The 16,581-nt window shown below is 52.6% G+C and overlaps 2 protein-coding genes across 2 annotated transcripts in view; one reads left to right on the top strand and one right to left on the bottom strand.

Moving 5' to 3' along the window:
• Nucleotides 1-3,138: 3,138 nt before the first annotated feature.
• On the bottom strand, nt 3,139-8,919 carry MESD (mesoderm development LRP chaperone). The gene is made up of 3 exons (XM_019639975.1): nt 8,658-8,919; nt 5,420-5,652; nt 3,139-4,222 (listed from the first exon to the last, which is right to left on the bottom strand). Exons 1-3 carry the CDS (start codon nt 8,865-8,867, stop codon nt 3,964-3,966), a joined length of 702 nt encoding a protein of 233 aa, XP_019495520.1. The 5' UTR covers nt 8,868-8,919; the 3' UTR covers nt 3,139-3,963.
• A 142-nt stretch (nt 8,920-9,061) lies between these two features.
• The window catches only part of CFAP161 (cilia and flagella associated protein 161), an 86,290-nt gene continuing 78,770 nt past the window's right edge, over nt 9,062-16,581 (top strand). Inside the window, exons 1-3 of the mRNA XM_019640001.1 lie at nt 9,062-9,263; nt 10,674-10,949; nt 13,810-14,020. The gene's annotated coding sequence lies outside the window, so the exon portion shown is untranslated. The remainder of the gene's footprint in view (nt 9,264-10,673; nt 10,950-13,809; nt 14,021-16,581) is intronic.

Raw genomic sequence — 16,581 nt, 5'->3', positions numbered from 1 at the left:
CGTGTGCAGACAGACACGTGACCCAGAGGACTGAGCAGCCCCTCTCTGAGTTCAGATCCTGGCTCCGTCACTTCCTAGCGATGTGACCTTGGGGGAAATGCTTACCTTCTCCAAGCCTGTTTCCCTGTGTGTAAGGCGGGGATAATATAGTAGCTATTGCCTCGGGATGAAGTAAATTAATACATGTTGAACCGCACGCAGATCAGACCAAGAGCAATCCAGAGAAAGGTGTCTGCAGGTGTTCACAGGTACTGGGCAGGCAGATGAGCGATCTGGTCATTGAAACAACAGCTGAAGACGTCTCCCCAAAGGATTGTGGCGGGTCAGAGCAGCAAGCGGCGAGGCCTGAGGCAGGGCGGGTCTCTGCTGCCGCCTAGTGGATGCCTCCCTTCACTTAATACTTTTTTTTAATGTGGGAAGACAATAATGATCGTTTTCAAGGGCTCTGGCCAAACCACTTCCCCAGCTGTGCCATGGTTTTCTGCACTGTATGGCGGAGAGATCGGACAGCTCTGCCTCTTGACAGGGCTCTTATGAGGGAGGCGAGCCTCGCTGGTTCTGAGGTCAGGGCCAGTCCCTTCCCCAGGCTGGCTCAGCTGTGCGCTGGGGCTGCCCACACATCCAGGGCAGGACAGGAGTGAGGCTCACACGAAGAGGACCATGGGAAGTACGTGCAAGTTCTAAAGCTCAATGACATTAAAAACAGAATGAAATTTAAAAACAAACAAAAAAACTCATTTCAGAGCTAAGAAAAAAAAAATTGCTCCAAACACCAACACACAGCTAAAAAATAAGTTAAATTTTTCCAACATGATGAAAAAACAGTGAATCTGCGATTGAAAATGACATACCATATTCCAGGAGATATATATATATATATATATATATATATATATATATATATAAAGATTTCGAAAAACCAACACTAACACTTTCCCAGCAAAATGACTGCTAGGAACGAGGGATTCTAGCGAAGGGATAGAAAAAGCAGATGGCGAGAGAAGGCGTCCTCAGACCTCGCCGTGGGGCCATGGATCTAGTGTGCATATACGAATAACAGTAGAAACAAGAGCTGGGGAGGCAGGCGGAAGTTTGTGGGTTCCCTCACCATGGCTGGCGGTCCATACAGCCTACGTTGGTTTAATTAAAAAAGAGGTGTACAGTATAAAGGAAACCACCAGAACTAAAAATTTCAGCATAACCGTCACACACCAGAAGGCATGAGGAAGGACGTGGCTAAGTTGCACGTTTGATAGCTGCCAGTCCAGAAGTACTGCAAGGCAACGTGTGTGTGTGTGTGTGTGTGTGTGTGTGTGTCCTCCCCCCCCCCATGCAGGGCATTTCTCTTCTGCACCAGTCTGCACGTGGGGCAGCTGCTCGGCTACCACGCACGTCTGCTCCAGGGCTGAGGTCCCACACAGCCAGGGCTGCCAGGTACTCTCTCTCTGTATGTGGCTTCTGACATGGCCTCTCCAGTGTGTGGCTGCAGAGGCGCCGGTTCAGATCCGGCCTTACATCTACTAAACTGGCGAGTGAAACGCCGGCGCAGGCAAGGATCTGAGATCTGCTGCTGGGAAAGGCGGTTAAAAACCACTTGGGAGAACTTGGCAACGTACACCACAATGTGCAGTTGTGTTTGTTCTAGTAATTCCACTGCTAGCAATTTGCCCTTCACATATAAACAAAAGTTTACCAAAATATTTTGTAATATTTGCTTAAATGTCTATCACAGCATTGTGTGTACCAGCAAAACCCTAGGAAGCCGAATGTCCTTCGGCAGGGACTGTGCAGGTCATCTGTGGGGCACACCTCGCCCGCCTGCCCACCTGGGCCCCCTGCACCTGGCCTACACTGCTGGATGCCCTCCCGGCGCGCCCAGTGGTGCCGCCTTCCCAGCACTTCCCCAGGGCAGCCAGTGCAAACTGGGTTGTCTCTGGCACCCACCACACTGCAGCTTTAAATCCTTCAGGAAACCCTGAATTCCTACGAGACCCCGTCCATGTACCCCTTACCTCCAGCCCCGTCCTGCTCATGGGCCTTCTCTCCTCTGCCTTCTAACCACAGGCCCTGGCACGGACTATCCCTCTGTCTGGATCACTCCGTGCCTGCTCTCCTCCTGCCCCAGGGAGGTCCCCGCTGACCCTCCTGCCTCCTCCTTCCCCAGCCCACCTCTTGGCACCATGTACTTCTCACGCTTCTAAATGTTGCCGTTTTAACAGGCGTGTGATTAATATTTGTCTTGCCCACCAAGTCGTTCAGTTTCATGATGGCAGGGCCTGTACCTCCCCGGTCCGTGGCACCTAGCAGTGCCAAGCACCTAACAGGCTGAGGTGGCTGCACACGAGACAGGACACTGCCACAGGGAGATGCCACATGGAAACGAGGCTCGCTCCCTTCTGTTCAATGAGACGACCCCCCAGCCTAGGCCACCATGGGCACAGATGACAGAAACCAACAAATGTCCCGAAGTTAACCCTGAGAACACAGAGGTGCGGGGCTCAGCCGATGCCACAGGGACCCCGCGCGCTCTTCGCATCCCCTCCCCGCCTGTGCTGGCTCCACACTGACGGCACCTCCGACAGGGCAGCTCCAGCTTCATCCTGGGTTCAAATTGTATGAGGAACAAGACACAGCTCTTCCTGAGGTGGCTCAGGAAACTCACCTTGGTTAGCTGTCATCCCGGGAGCGGGGTGGCCTGGGGGTTTGGGGGCTGAGGGCACATATGCCAGCCAGAACACGGAACTGAGAGAAGCAGCCACAATAAGGGTAAATGGCGCGGCAAGGCACACCCACACCACACACACATACACACACCACACCCACACAGACACCACACACCCACACCCCACCACAAGCTGGGTAAAGACTCGTGTTTTGGAAACACATTCCCAGCAGCTCCCACCGGGACAGGTGGTGGCTGCACTGGCAGGCACGGGCCTTCTACTCTGTACCCTTCTTTTAACAATGACATTTTCTAACCATGTGCTACTTTGTTAAAATCACAAAGGAAGGTTTTTTACAAATATTTGTAGTTCTTAAAGATGAGAGCTGTACATAAATCCCACAACTCACTCAGCGCAGGTGCCCACACGAAGAGCAGATGAGACAGTAGCACGAGTGTATCACGTGAGGACCATATGAAGACACCACAAATTTAGGCACTTTATCCAAGACACATGTTAGAAATGAACGAGGTGATCGAGCCTCTGCCACACTCGGCTGAGTCCCGAGGGACACCCTTTAACGTGTCACACTGGATGGAACCCTTGACACCAGCAGTGGTTTCCTGAATGACACAGAACGGGACCCCTCACACCTGACAGATGCCAAGAGTTCTCAGTAGATGATGAGGATTCAAGTCCAAGAAATTCAAAGGAAACACTTAGCTTTCCAAGTCACACTGTCCTCTGCGTTTTCGGCACGGATGTGGGGTTTACAGTCCTGGCGTCCTGACTGCATTTTAAAGTACCAGAGCTCCGTGCGTGGTCCCACAGCACGTTTGCATTTCACACTAATGAAAATGATGTTTGTGGCACGAAGAACCTTAAAGTTTGTCTGATTAGAACCTGGTATCCTTCCAGTTAACAGAAAATTAAAAAAATAAAAAGCACGGACACTGCAGGACACCAGATCAGAGCAGGTGCAAAGAAGGGGCAGTGCCACAGCAGAGTCAAGGACTCCCCCAAATGTGAATGGGAAAAGCAACACAGTCAGGTTTCCATTGAAAGTGACATTTTAGTAAACCTGAACCTGTCAGTGTCCAATGTGAATTACAAAATCTGTCTCCTCACTTGAAGCCTTTTCAACAGTGATTCTTACACTGACCACGGACTGGTCATGGGGCAGACCCGCCCTAGAAGGAACCAGAATTCCATCTGCGGTGCGGTCCCCACGCCCGCCCCACCCCGCGAGCGCTGGCTGAGCCCTGTCCTGCGTGTCCCCGTAGAGGCCACGGCTGCCCCGTTACAGGTCTTCTCGTGGACTCCCAGCTCGATTGTCCTCCTTTGAAGCCCGAGGTTTCGGGTTTCCCTCCTTCTTCTTCTTGCCCTTTTCCTGCTTTGTTTTGTTTTTCTCTTTGCTTCCTCCTCCTTTGCCCGGGTACACCTGTCCCTCCAGAGTTACATCGGCACACCGGTCTTGGCCGACCAAAAAGTCCTTGATCTCCCAGGCGTAACTCCCGTCACGAAGCATGAAGATGGCGCGGTCTGAGCCCACGATGAACCTTGACAGGGAGATGCGATCAGTCAGACACACGGGGAAGTGCTCAGGGGCCAGATTCTGTGGCACTTACCCAGGAAACAGACTTCCTTTCAAATTCTACAGGAATACACAACAAATTGTACTCGTCCAAGCCCAGTGGCTTCTGACATTTAATGTCTGAAAATCCCAGCTCCTGAACTGTTGGACCACTCAGCTCAGAAGGGCGGCAGACTGAATGTCGCGTGGGGTGAGGGACGCCTGTGCCCAGACACAGCATTGGGACGCACTCACAGGGGGCTGCAGATGTGCCTCGGGAAGCACGGAGCAGGCTGCCCGTGAACCCATGGGACATTCTGAAATGCCCATCTGACGTTTCTTTTGATAAAGGCATCTGCTGGTAAGGGCTGAAAACCACTGGTGAGAGGTCCATGGGAGCTCGAGAGGACACCGGGCTACTGGACAGAAATCCCCACCCTGGAGCAGCCCACGTGCGTCCACACTCAACACTCGACAGGTCCCAAGGAGCAAAGAGGAAAAGAAGGGGGTCTGGGTGGACCACCAGTGTGGCCAGTGGGCATGATTCTTCTGCTCCTGGGGCTACACTCACACCCCCACCCCTCAGGCTGGAACGCGCCACCACTCCAGGGTCAGCGCCAGCCCTGGGCCAGTCATCACCAGGGCCTGGTGTCTGTTTAAACTAACAAAGCATTCTGCCATCCTCACACTCTCAGTATTCCTTCAATTTTCTTTTTATTACTTTTAGGGTTCCCAAACTAAGACATTTGAAGAGCCTATATTTTAGAGCTGTTATTGAGGAGGAAAAAGGAAAATCCTTATAACTGCATCTTAGAATCACACTGAACTGTGAAAACCAGACCTGTTCACCTTACATCAGTTATCTGTTACTAGTCTCGTCCAAGCTTATGTGTGAACACAGCTACATAGGAAAGCCTTCTCCAAGAAGTGGACACTTCTAAAGAAAGCACACTGTCAGGCTGTAACTTACTTGGTCCCCAAGGAGGCTACACTAGACAACTTTTAACTCAGATGAAAAAAAGTTAGACACAAAGATAAATAAAACTACAATCAAATGACTTATTAAAAACAACTTACTGGCTTTGACCAATAATATTCTTGAAAGAACATCCTGCTAGACAGAGCCTCAGAAAAAGTGCCAGCACAGCCCCCGCTTTCCTCAGCAGGGTGGCTGGCGCTTTACCTCTGGACGTCGTAGTTGGCATTGAAAAGGCTGCCCTGCCAGAGGCTGGTGATTTCCTCCGTCTCCTTCTCCGTGGGGCTTCCTGATACGGTAACAAACATCATGAGAGTCTTCCCTTTCTTGGTCATTTTCAGTATGCTCTCAGGCTTGCCCGGATCTATCTGCGAGAAGTCGATAGGTGCCGAGGGCCTTTTGTGCTCGGGGAGATCGCCTTCTTCTATTTCATCGTCTTTCTGTGAGGAGGGGAAAGCAGCAATCATCATCAGAAATGTGCTTTTAAACTGGCAGAGGCGACAATATCTGCACATCGCGTCAGGCGCAGGTTTATGACCTACGTTGCAACAGGAAAAAGAAAACAGCGCATCTCCTCTGCTTGACTTTCCAGCCAAGTCTAAGCTACAGGAAGTCCCTCCTTCCTGTCACTCCAGGCCCCCCATCACAGACAGCCCCCATGTGATGGGTTCCTATAGCTGTTTCACTAGCCAAGAACCTGCCCAATATGGTAGATTGTAAAAATGGCCACATTCTGGCTTGGTCATACAGTGAAATACTGGACGGCAATGAAGAATAAATACACAAGGGACAGATCTCAAAAATATTACACTGAGTGACAGGAGCACCGTCGGGGAGGGAGTGGGGAGTGGATTTTGGGATCGCCACCAGGGAGAAAGTACTGTTTCCTAGAAAAGCACCCACGGACATGGATACACTCGCCCCCAGGAACGTGACTGCCCTGGGGAACGGTGCTCACGCTGGTAGCATCTGCAGACATCAGCTCTGTAGTCTGAATGGCAGCCTGCAAAGGGAGATGCTGTTTGGCTGTGTGGACAAGGAGGGTGAGGATCAGTTACCGAGGGGTAGAGCTGGCTTCAAAGCCTCTGTTCTTTAGCTACTTTACGCTGTCGCCTTATGGTCACACAACCACCTACCAAGTCCTGTTAAGAGCATCTCTCACATTTCTCCCTTCCACTCCATTCCTGCAGCTTCTAGCTTAATCCAGGTCCTCGTTTCCTTTCACGTGCAGTGTCCACCAGCGTGTATGGCAGTGTAGCGAAAGGGCTAAATGCGCAGGTTTGACTGAATCTGAAAGTCACCTTGGGCAAACGGCATCGTCCAGAAAACAGGGATAAGGACCTGCCTCATTCAGTGAGATGCTGTGCGGAGAGCAGTCCTGATAGCTCGTGAACTCTCACTAGGTATTAACTAAGTTGTCTCTGCCTTCAGACGCTCTCCCTGCCCATCCACCCTCAACTTTGCAGGCAGATTACGTTTCCTCCAGTGTAGCCCTAACCATGATAGTCCACTATTCAGAAACCCTCCACAGCTGAAACATCCACTCCAGGGAATATCTGAAGCCTTCTGAAAGGACTATAAAGTCTGTGCAGTAGCTTGGGAGATGCTTAATATGTATCAACTGAGTCCATTGATGCCATGCTTTCAGCTATAAAAACTGTCGGCATAGAGAAGGGGACTCAGTAATGGTTACTTGCAAACATTCCAGTACTGTAATATTTGGATAGTACAGCTTGTCAAACTCACGAGGGGCTGCATACTTCCTTCTAAAGTCCGAACCCCACAGCATTCACGGCCTAGCACGGCCTGGTTCCCACCATCCTCAGTACTCACTATGTGGCAGACAGAGTCTGGTCTAGCCAACCTACCTGATTTAGAGTAGCAAAGCTAATGATTAGGGGGGCACTATTCTTGGTTCTTTCCTTGTTTTCTCAGTTACCCCTCAGAACTTTTTAGGTGGGTACTGGTAACACCTCTGTTTTGCAGGTGAGGAAACTAAAGTACAGAGAGGTTCTTTACCAATTCAAGTTCACAAGTTTAAGTGGTTTAAACCCAGGCAGTCTCACTCCAGGGCCTAGTCTATTAACCTTTGCACCATTCTGCCCAGTTCCCATGTGTCCCATGTCAGCTCATGCTGCTGACACTTCCCTTGCCTATCTAAATGCCATTTCCTCCCGGAATCCTGTTGCGATCCCCACAGCACTTTCTTTTTATAGCACTCAGCAATTCCCACTTTGTTTTATGGTTATTTTTATTGTTATTTACTGTTCCCCATGGTTGGATCCCCTGTTTATCTCTGCGACACCCTTTTTGCCCAGCTCAGGCTCTGAGTATTTCCAAGGCAGGATTTCCTCATGAGATGGTGTTCTCACTTTGGCAGATCATAAACTTGCTCGGGTCCAGAAAGAGGCTGGGAGATTACAAGGGAGACAGTAAATGGGGAAGGAACTGCCACACCAAGTTCCCTGTCCATTAGTGGTCTCCACACACTCAAATCTATCCCAGTCTTTCTATCAGCTGCAGATAAACATGAAAACACAAGTCTGCTTTCTTCTAGTCAAATGCATCAGATGGTATTTGAAACTCATGTCTAAAAGCTCCTGAGAGAGACAGAACCACAAAGTAACAAAGGCCTAGAGGGACACGTGACTTGCCCAAGGTTACAGGGAGCAGAACCTGGGAGTTCTGACTATTCCACCAGCGGCGCACTGCACATTAACCAGGGCGATGCAACCACCTCTGCAAAGGAAAAAGGCAGCAACGTGTTTGGCTAGTAAACTTCATCTAAAGACCTTGAAGACCTTGTGTCACACTCCCTGTAATTACACACAATAGTGCATTCAAAGTACCAAACCAGCAAGCTTACGCTCACAAAAACAAGTCTTTGCTCCTTTCAGGGAAGAATGTGAGTTCCACGAGAGAGCGCCTCTAACTAGCCTTTGGTTACCGCGCCGGCGGGCCCCAACATAAAGCCACCCACAAAATGACAAAACTCTCAACAGAGAAATACACCCAAATGGGAAGTCTGAAAACGCTACTGATTTGGAAGATGGGCCAACTATTTAGTAACCGTCACCATACCCCTCACCACCCACTCACCCCATTCTTCAGGAACACACTGGAAAAGGTCTCCCTCCCTATTTGCAGGGCTCACTGACCACGGGGTGCAGCAGGGGCGACCAAGGCACTGAAGCTAAAGTGCGGCTCACTACGGAGAGGCTGACCCGTGACTGGAAAAGCCCCAGAAACGGTGGAAGAAAGAGGACACTGGAATAGAGGCCCGGGGCGGGGTCGGCAGGGGGTCAGCGGTGGCTCGAGTGGGTAAGGACTCATGGCGAGAGCAGAGAGAAGGTTAGGGGGTCAGAAGACACCGAGACGGAGGGGTTCAGAGGTCAGGGGGAGCGGGGCTCGGGACCGAGCCGGAGGGTGTGCGCGCGCCGCGGACCTCCCACTGTTCCAGAAGACGCGCCATGTCCGCATCATTGTAATCGCGAATATCCTTCTTCTTCTTCGGGGTAGGCGGGGCAGCTTCGCTGGGCGTTCCGGCCGGACCCTCGGCCGCGCGGACTGGGGGCGGCAGCGGCAGCAGCAGCAGGAGCAGATCAAAGGCACAGAGCAGGACCACGGCGGCGCGCGCCCACCCGGAGGCCGCCATCTTCGCTGCGCCGCTGCGAGACCGCGCCTGCGCAAGCCGCCGGCCCCGCCCCCGGACGCCCTCTTCCGGGACCTACCCCGGCCCTCGTCGGCGCCTGCAGCCGCCCCGTGCACGCCTCCAGCCACGCTTCCGCGTGACCCCGCCTCCAGGCTCGCGCTGGCCTAGCAGGCCCCGCCCCGTCCCCGCCGCCATCTTGGCCCCGCCCCGTGGCCCGCCCCTGGTCCCGCTGAGGCTCCCCGCGCCAGTGGGGCGGGCCCATTGCTCACGTTCGTTTTCCGCCCGAGGACAGACCACCTTTTTCTCCCTGCACCGCGAGCGCCTGGGCCCCACGTTCCCTCAGGGCCTCCAGGAGCCCTCCCCGCGCGCCTCGCGAGGCCTCAGTTTCTCGCCCGTGAGGTGAGTTGCAGCTGCCTCAGCTCCAGCAACGCCGCCTCGAGGTGTGAGGCGCCCCCGCGCGGCCTCCGGCGGTTTCCTTGGAGAAGTTTTGGAGAACTTGGGAGCAGCTTTCTCGGCGGGCCCGCCGCGTTGCTGCTCAGTCGAGAGCGTTCAGTTCCACCAGCTTCCCATAGCGCTGGCATCTCCCGAACTCCAGCATTTAAAAAAAAAAATTTTTTTTTAAACACATTCCTTTTCATTGTTAAAATAGCTTCTAAAGTAGTTCTCCTTGTCACCTAATCCTGTAGGCTCGGACTCATCCTTTTCATGGCTGAATCAGTCTATTTTTTTTTTGTCCCGTTTTTTAAAGAGTCCGGGGGGGGGGAAAAAAAATGATTCCGGCCCAGGTGTGCTTTGAAAGTTTGAGTGTGACATGGCTGGGCTGCTGACGTAGATTGCTAATGACCCCAGGAAGACACGAGTCGCTTCTTGCAGCTGTGAGATGACTGTACATCGAGCTCCACGCCGCCCGGATGTCCGTGCACGTGCGCTGTGCGGACATCACAGTGGCTCCGGAAACGGTTTCGTTGAGTCTGTGTGTGTGTGTGTGTGTGTGACGTGCTGTACACGCCCGTCAGCCCACCAGCTCCCGAAGCGTCCTCCGCTCCACGCTAGGACATGATGCACGTCCATTCTGTAGAACGAGGCATAGTTACGTTTTGGTGTTAATAGAACACTAGTTAGTTGCCCTACTGATGGACGTTGAATACCCGTTTTTCTGCTATCACGCACACAAAAGCCACAGTAAACTTTTTTTTTTTTCCCAGCGGCTCATCTCGGGCCGGGTATTGAACCGCTGCTGCTTCACCAATGGAGCCGCTAGGCCGGCCCCAGTAAACTTTGTTCATGTCTTGTGTTGTGGTCTGAATTGTATCCCCCCAAATTTCATAGGTTGAAGACCTCCCACTCTCCCCCCACCCTGCTCCCCCAGGACCTCAGAATGTGACTGTATTTGCAGACAGGTTCTTTCAGGAGGTGATTGAGTTAAAATGAGGTGGTTAGGGCGCCCCCACCTAACCCAACATGACCAGTGTCTATAGAAGAAGAGGAAATGGGCCACAGTCATGTATCAGGCGGAAGGCGTGTGGAAAACACAGGGAGAAGGGGGCCATCTACACGCCAAGGAGAGAGAGGCCTGCGAAGAAACCAGCCCCGCCAACACCTAGATCTGGGACTTGTCGTCCCCAGAACAGAGACAATAAATTTCCGTTGCTGAAGCCACCTGGCCTGTAGCATTTTGGTATGGCAGCCAAAGCGAACCAGCCACCTTGCTTCGGTTAGAGAGGATTCATAGGTTGCATTTAACAGAAAAATAAGTTTTTAAACAAGCATGGGCTTTGTTGTTATTGCTTTTTTTTTTTTCTTTCACAGAAGCAGTTGGAAATGAAGCGCCTAGGGCTGGTCACTGTGGCTTCATCTGCCACCCAGCCTCCTCCATCGCACTGGCCTCTGGCTTCCATCCTCAAGGTGGCTACTGGAGCCCCAGCCATCAAGATGATTTTCGTCTAGAGGAGGGTGGGGAAGGCAGGCCGAAAGGAGCATACCTTGCAAGGGAGTCAGCTTCACTTCAGCAGCCTGCTGGGACCGTCCGGACTCACAGCCTTTCTGTTTGCATCTCATTGGCTGCGACCTAGCCCTCCATCCAAGGTAGGCCGGGAAACTGTCTTCTAGCCAGACACATCGCTCTGCATGCAACTGGGATTCTACTGGGTTGTCGGGGAAAGTCATGACGTATTTTTTTCTATGTTTTTCCTTGCAAAAATGCGTCGTGACTTTTCCGACAACCCAGTATTATCCAGGGAAAAGAGGAAGTGGGTGTTGACAAGGCGGCTGGCTGACAACCTTCACTTTTCGGTGCGGTGCAGTTGAAATTCTTTCCCTGTCGTGCTGGCAGATAGTGTCCATTTTCGTGCATGCATCTGTATGTGTACACGGTGGACACTCTCTGTTGACACTGAGCAGAAACAAACTCATGAGAAAAAGAGGGTTTTTTTCTTTTCTTGTTTGAAATCTTAGGGGATATGTCATAAGCTTTCTCCCCAGGGTGCACTGCTCCACCCAGTGGCTCCAAGCCCTGTCCCGGTGCAGTCATGCTGAAAAACATGCACAGCTGTGGTCGATCATGTGCTCTGCTGGGAGGGGTCACCCTAGTCATTCATTTTGCCAGCTGCCAAGCAAAGGTGCAGGCGTGCGGGGAATCCTGGTCCACAGGATCTAGTTAGAAAAAGTTACTTAGTGCGTTGCAGAAATTGTTGGGATCGCATCAATAATTCCAGGGCTACTTGACTTTCATCTAAGGAGCAAATTCTTTTTATAACCCACCGATGTGAAAACATCTGGAGTGACTGCGTGCTCACTATTTTGGCATTTGGAACTTGATTCAGTTCAACTCTGGGAGAATTTAGATACTAAGGGCCTTCTGTCAGCCAAGACCCAGGTGAGGCACTATCGCCAAGTTCCTGCACAAAAGAGCGTGCAGACTAGCAGAGAAGATAAACAGGACACAGCCGATTATAGGAGTTAAGGACCTGACGGGATGATGTGATGATAACAATACCTCTATTTTAAATAAGAGGAGACCTTAAGCAGTGGGATTCCAAATCAGTTGTATGTTTATTTATTTTTAGTTACAGTTGACACAAATCAGTTGTATTTTAAAATGGAGGGATGCACTTATAAACACACTGATGCCTCCAAAATATTGATGCTGTTCTCTCCACTAAGATATAAGGGGAAAAAATATCTACTATCAACTGTAACTCTAAGAATAATACACTTCATATTATTTATAATACTGCAATTGCCTTGAAAACTTTCTCCTCTATAGGATTCTGGAAAATGGAAAATACATCCAAAGATCATTAACCTGTAAGGAAATGGGGTGGAGAATTTGTCTGTGAAAGCAAGGCTTGCCTCCCTGCAGGGCTGTCTGGTAAACTAGATTGGAGGAAGTTGTAGGTCTCCCAGATCTTGGCGCCTGAGTGCTTAGGTGTGCCCACCGTGGCAGAGCTGGTCTGGCACATGGGCCTCCCTCAGCCACTCAGCTTTAGAGGAACAGAGACAGCACGGAGGGAGAGAGGGTGCGAGGTGGGGTGGGGAGGGTATGGGGCTGACGGGTGAGGTCCTGCCTGCCCATGTGCTCTTGCTGTATGGAGAGCCCAGCACATGCTGCGTAAGGAGTGTGGCCTGTCACACGGTGAGCCCACATGAGCCTTGGCCCCAGGACTGTCGGTCTCATTCATCACCTGTGGGGATGAAGGCATCAAGGAGAAGGGAGGGGAGGTGTGAATTCTCCAGACATAAACTCTCCTTCAGAAGAGCTATTGAAAGGAAGACTAAATAAAGGAGGATGTTTGGCTGTGTGTAAGAAAGATTGCCTGAGACTGAATGGGCCCACCTTTGAGCACAAAAATAAAACAAGGACGCTGCTGTAACGGGAAGACACACTAGGGCAGAGAATGCCCCAAACTGACTGACCACACACAGCCTGCCTATCTGTCTGTTAAGTCTGAAGCACAGTGTGAACGTTGGGTATGAAACTGTGAGCCTGTATACATCCAGCGGGGTATTTATTATTCAGTCTTAAAAGGGGAGGCAATCCTAACACATGACAATATCAATGAACCTTGAGGACATTATACTAAGTCAAATAAGCCAGACACAAAAGGACAAGTACTGTCTGAGTCTACTTATATAAGGCACCTAGAAGAGTCAAATTTATAGAGACAGAAAGTAGAATGGTGGTTTACAGGGGCTGGGGGCAGAGCGGAAGGAGCAGTTAGTGTTTAATAGGGACAGATTTCTGGAGATGGATAGTGGCCATGACTGCACAACCATGAGAATGTACTTAATGCCAGTGAACTGTGGATAAGTTCACACAAATGGCTAAGATGGTAAACTTTATGTCACGACAATTGTACCGCAATAACATGACCAAACCAGAGTGCTCACCTGAAGTCCAGGTGGGGGCTGCGCCACCTAGAATGGGCGAGGAAGGAGGGGAGGATGTTTCCGCACCTGCCCGCGCCACCTGTCGGCTCCGCTGCTCCTCCCCAAATCCTCAGGCAGCTCTCTGCTGGCATCCTGCTCACTCATTGATTTATTAAACTCCTACCCAGCGGTGGACTTGCGCCAGACACTGAGGCACACTCTCCAGTGGCCACACCCTTTCCTACACGGTCCCAGCTACCTCTCTGCTCCATTCACCTCCCGCCCCCCAGCCAGTCCTTAAGTCTACATATTTGCAGTTTCCTTCTCTCAGTGAATTTCCACTGTAGTGAAGAATACTTTGCACAGTACCTTTGGCTCATATATTTTAATTTTAGAAGAGGGTTACAAGAGGTAACCTTTTCTAAAGAGAACGCCCTTACCCAAGTGATTTTAGGGGCAGACATAAACAGCCTTCCTGTATTAATCAACTTAGACTCAATTATGCTACAGCAACAGACAACCCTCAGCTCTTAGTGGCTTCACACTGAGTTTACCTTTGCTCACATTTTATGCCCAGCACAGGTCGACGGAGGGTCTGCTCCACGGTCATCACGACGCTCCACCATCTGGCGGCCACACCGTGTAGAACACAGGCACTGGACTAGTTCCAGCAGGTTTAGGAGAGACCTCAGAATTACAGACCGGCTTTTCACTGCCTCAGCCCTACCGCACGTCCACCTGCTTTCATTGGTCAGCGCTGATCACATGACCCTGCGTCTGGACTACTGGTAAGTGGTATTATCTCTGCGAAAGTTCTTTGCTCTGTGCTCTCCGTCTCCCAGGGTGAAATGATGAGTCCTTGTTTCTGTGACTGTGTTGCCCTCTCTGAACCCTTCTCTCCAGAAGGGGTAGAGCCCTCACTTCCCTTACACACCTAGCATGGGGCCTGACGAGGTAGGTGCCCAGCATTCACCGAAGGAATGAACGGTGGTAAAGCGTGATGGTGACTCAAAGGCAGGAAGGAGGGGGTGGTGCCGGGAAGGATCAGTTTAGGAGGAGCCACCCTATCCGAAAAATGAAGCAGGGAGGATGAAGGAAACAATCCTATCAAGTATTTAAAGCTACACCAAGGGTCGTCACTGAATACAATGATGGACAGTGTTGGGGCACAAGGTCTCCAGCAGCAACACAACAGGCAGCAGACGCAGAAGAAAAGGCAAATAGGACCCCAGGGGCACCGAGTGGCTTTGGGAAAAGTCCTCTGATCTCAGAGCAGCTTCATGAATAAACTGGCCCTAGAGGGACTGGGGTGACTTCTTTCTCACAGTAGGTTTTTGGAGCTAAGTCGGACTAGGGTGGTTCTCCTGGGTCACCACGGAAAGCGCTTAATGTATCCAACTGTTTTTTCCCTCGTAGAAAAAAACAAAAGGGATTAACCCTACAGAATTGCAGCTTGTGTAGAAAGTCCTCAGTTTTATCGGCCTTGGTTTACAAGTGGGTCTATCCAGGTTCTCGAAGGTATCTCAGCACACTTGTTATGAGTAGGGTGACTGCCCATTCAGGTTTGTGTCTGTTGTTCCTGGTTAATTTGTTAATAGCATGTCTCCCAGTTTGCTCTCAAAACTGTTTAAGTTTGGATGATACATTGCAAGGTCATCCTAGTTATAAGTAACATTGACAACTGGCTGAAAAAAGGTGACTCCAGGTCCTGGGAAGGGACAGAGGGACAAACATGTCTGTTGGCTGAACACACCCAGGTTGTGCTGGGCTGGCAGCTGGAGGGCCTGTGTCAGGACTGAGGGTGGGGCACGTGGGGAGGAAGCCCCGGTGCTTGAACCGCTTCCTGGAGAATAAGGTCTGGGTAAAACAGGAGTTTGGGCCGGCTCCTGTGCCGGCCTTGTGCCATCTTCCTGACTGCCGGTAGGAAGGCAGTGAAGGCACCTGAGTGTCGGGTTCCTTCCCTGGGAGACAGGGACTACAGCGTTTCCCTGCAAGGGCCTGGCCACTGTGACCCCATTATGTAGCGGAGGACCTAGAAGCTCGGAGGTGGCCAGCTGGGCTGATCAACGCTCATTGTAACAACCGCGGTCTATGAGCCAAGTACCCAAGCGGTCAGTGCACAACATCTGATTTCGAGATGAGAAAACCGATACTTGGAGAGAGAACTTGCACAAGGTCACACGACTCAGAAACGGCTAGGGAAAGGCTGCCTGGAGGAAGTCTGGTTCCGAGCCCGTGCTCGGACTGGGGGTGGGGTGGGGTGGGGGAGGTTGGGGGGAGGACACTGAGCTAAAGGAAGGATGCGGCCTGCATCCAGCCGCGCTCCTGGGACTCCATATCCAGTGCTCCGTCCTCACCCAGCACGGTCTGTCAGATCCCACAGTGGGAGAGCATCAACCACACAAAGGGCGGGGGAGAACTTGGAAAACCGGACGGTGCCCCGCAAAACGTGAACACTGGACCCCAGCAAGCCTTTAGGGGATGGTAACGAGTGTCCTTCCCCATCCAGTCCACAAAACAGGTCACCTTTGAGACTTGCTCCCTGGGCGGGGAGGACGCGTGGAGCTCCTGCCTGGCTGAGCGCTTACGTAAGGCCAACAGGCGGCTGCGCCCCATCTCCCCAGGGCGCGCGCAGAGCCCTGGCCGGGGCGGCCTCCCTATTGTCCCCCCGCCACCCCATGCCTCTCCCTGGGGACCACGGCAAGGCCCGGGACCACCGGCCCGGCCCCGGCATCCGGGGTGGGCGGCGGCGTCCTCCAGCAGCCGCCGGCTTCCCGGGGGAGGAGCAGCGCATCGCGCAAGCATCCGGGAGCGGCGAGGGGGCGGGGGAAGGCGAGAGGAGGAAGCGGGATTTAAACGAAAGGCGGTGACGCCACACAAAAGATTTCTATAGGCTCTAGGGACGCTGCGGCCGAGGCGGCGGCGGCGAGCGGGGGCGAGACCGGCCGGGACCAGGACAGCCTCCAGCAGCCCGGAGGACGGACGGCGCGCCCACGGCCGCGCTCCGAGGTGCAGCGCGGGGAGGAGGCGGCGTTTCCCTCTGCCTTTCGGCCCCCGCCCTTCCTTTCAGTTTCTCCGGCTCGCTCGGAAGTTGGAGGTTGACAAAAATGGCAGGAGCCGGGACCCGGGCGGGTGGCCGCAGCGCCGCGGGGACCTTCTGAGTTGGCCCGGCCGCCGGGGACACGCACGCTGGGCGTCCGATGCACAGGGCCCAGGGTCCCGGGAGAGCTGAGCCGTTGCGGGCCCGAGGCGAGGAGGCGCCGGGCATGGACTCGCGCCGACAGCCGGCGGCGGGCCGCGGGGCGCGCGGGGCCGGAGGGCGTGCCGCCCGGGCGCCGGGCCGCGCTCT

The sequence above is a fragment of the Hipposideros armiger genome, unplaced genomic scaffold (assembly GCF_001890085.2).
Source record: "Hipposideros armiger isolate ML-2016 unplaced genomic scaffold, ASM189008v1 scaffold_48, whole genome shotgun sequence".
Classification (NCBI taxonomy): Eukaryota; Metazoa; Chordata; class Mammalia; order Chiroptera; family Hipposideridae; genus Hipposideros; species Hipposideros armiger.
This window is presented reverse-complemented; position numbering and strand designations above follow the sequence as displayed.

Excerpts from the sequence above, each read along its gene's own strand:
- MESD (XM_019639975.1), bottom strand. The coding sequence starts at position 8,867 with ATGGCGGCCTCCGGGTGGGCGCGCGCCGCCGTGGTCCTGCTCTGTGCC. Across the intron at positions 5,653-8,657 it reads GTCTTCTGGAACAGTGGGAG|AAAGACGATGAAATAGAAGA; the intron begins GTCCGCGGCGCG and ends CCCTCCTCACAG. Across the intron at positions 4,223-5,419 it reads GCCAACTACGACGTCCAGAG|GTTCATCGTGGGCTCAGACC; the intron begins GTAAAGCGCCAG and ends CTCCCTGTCAAG.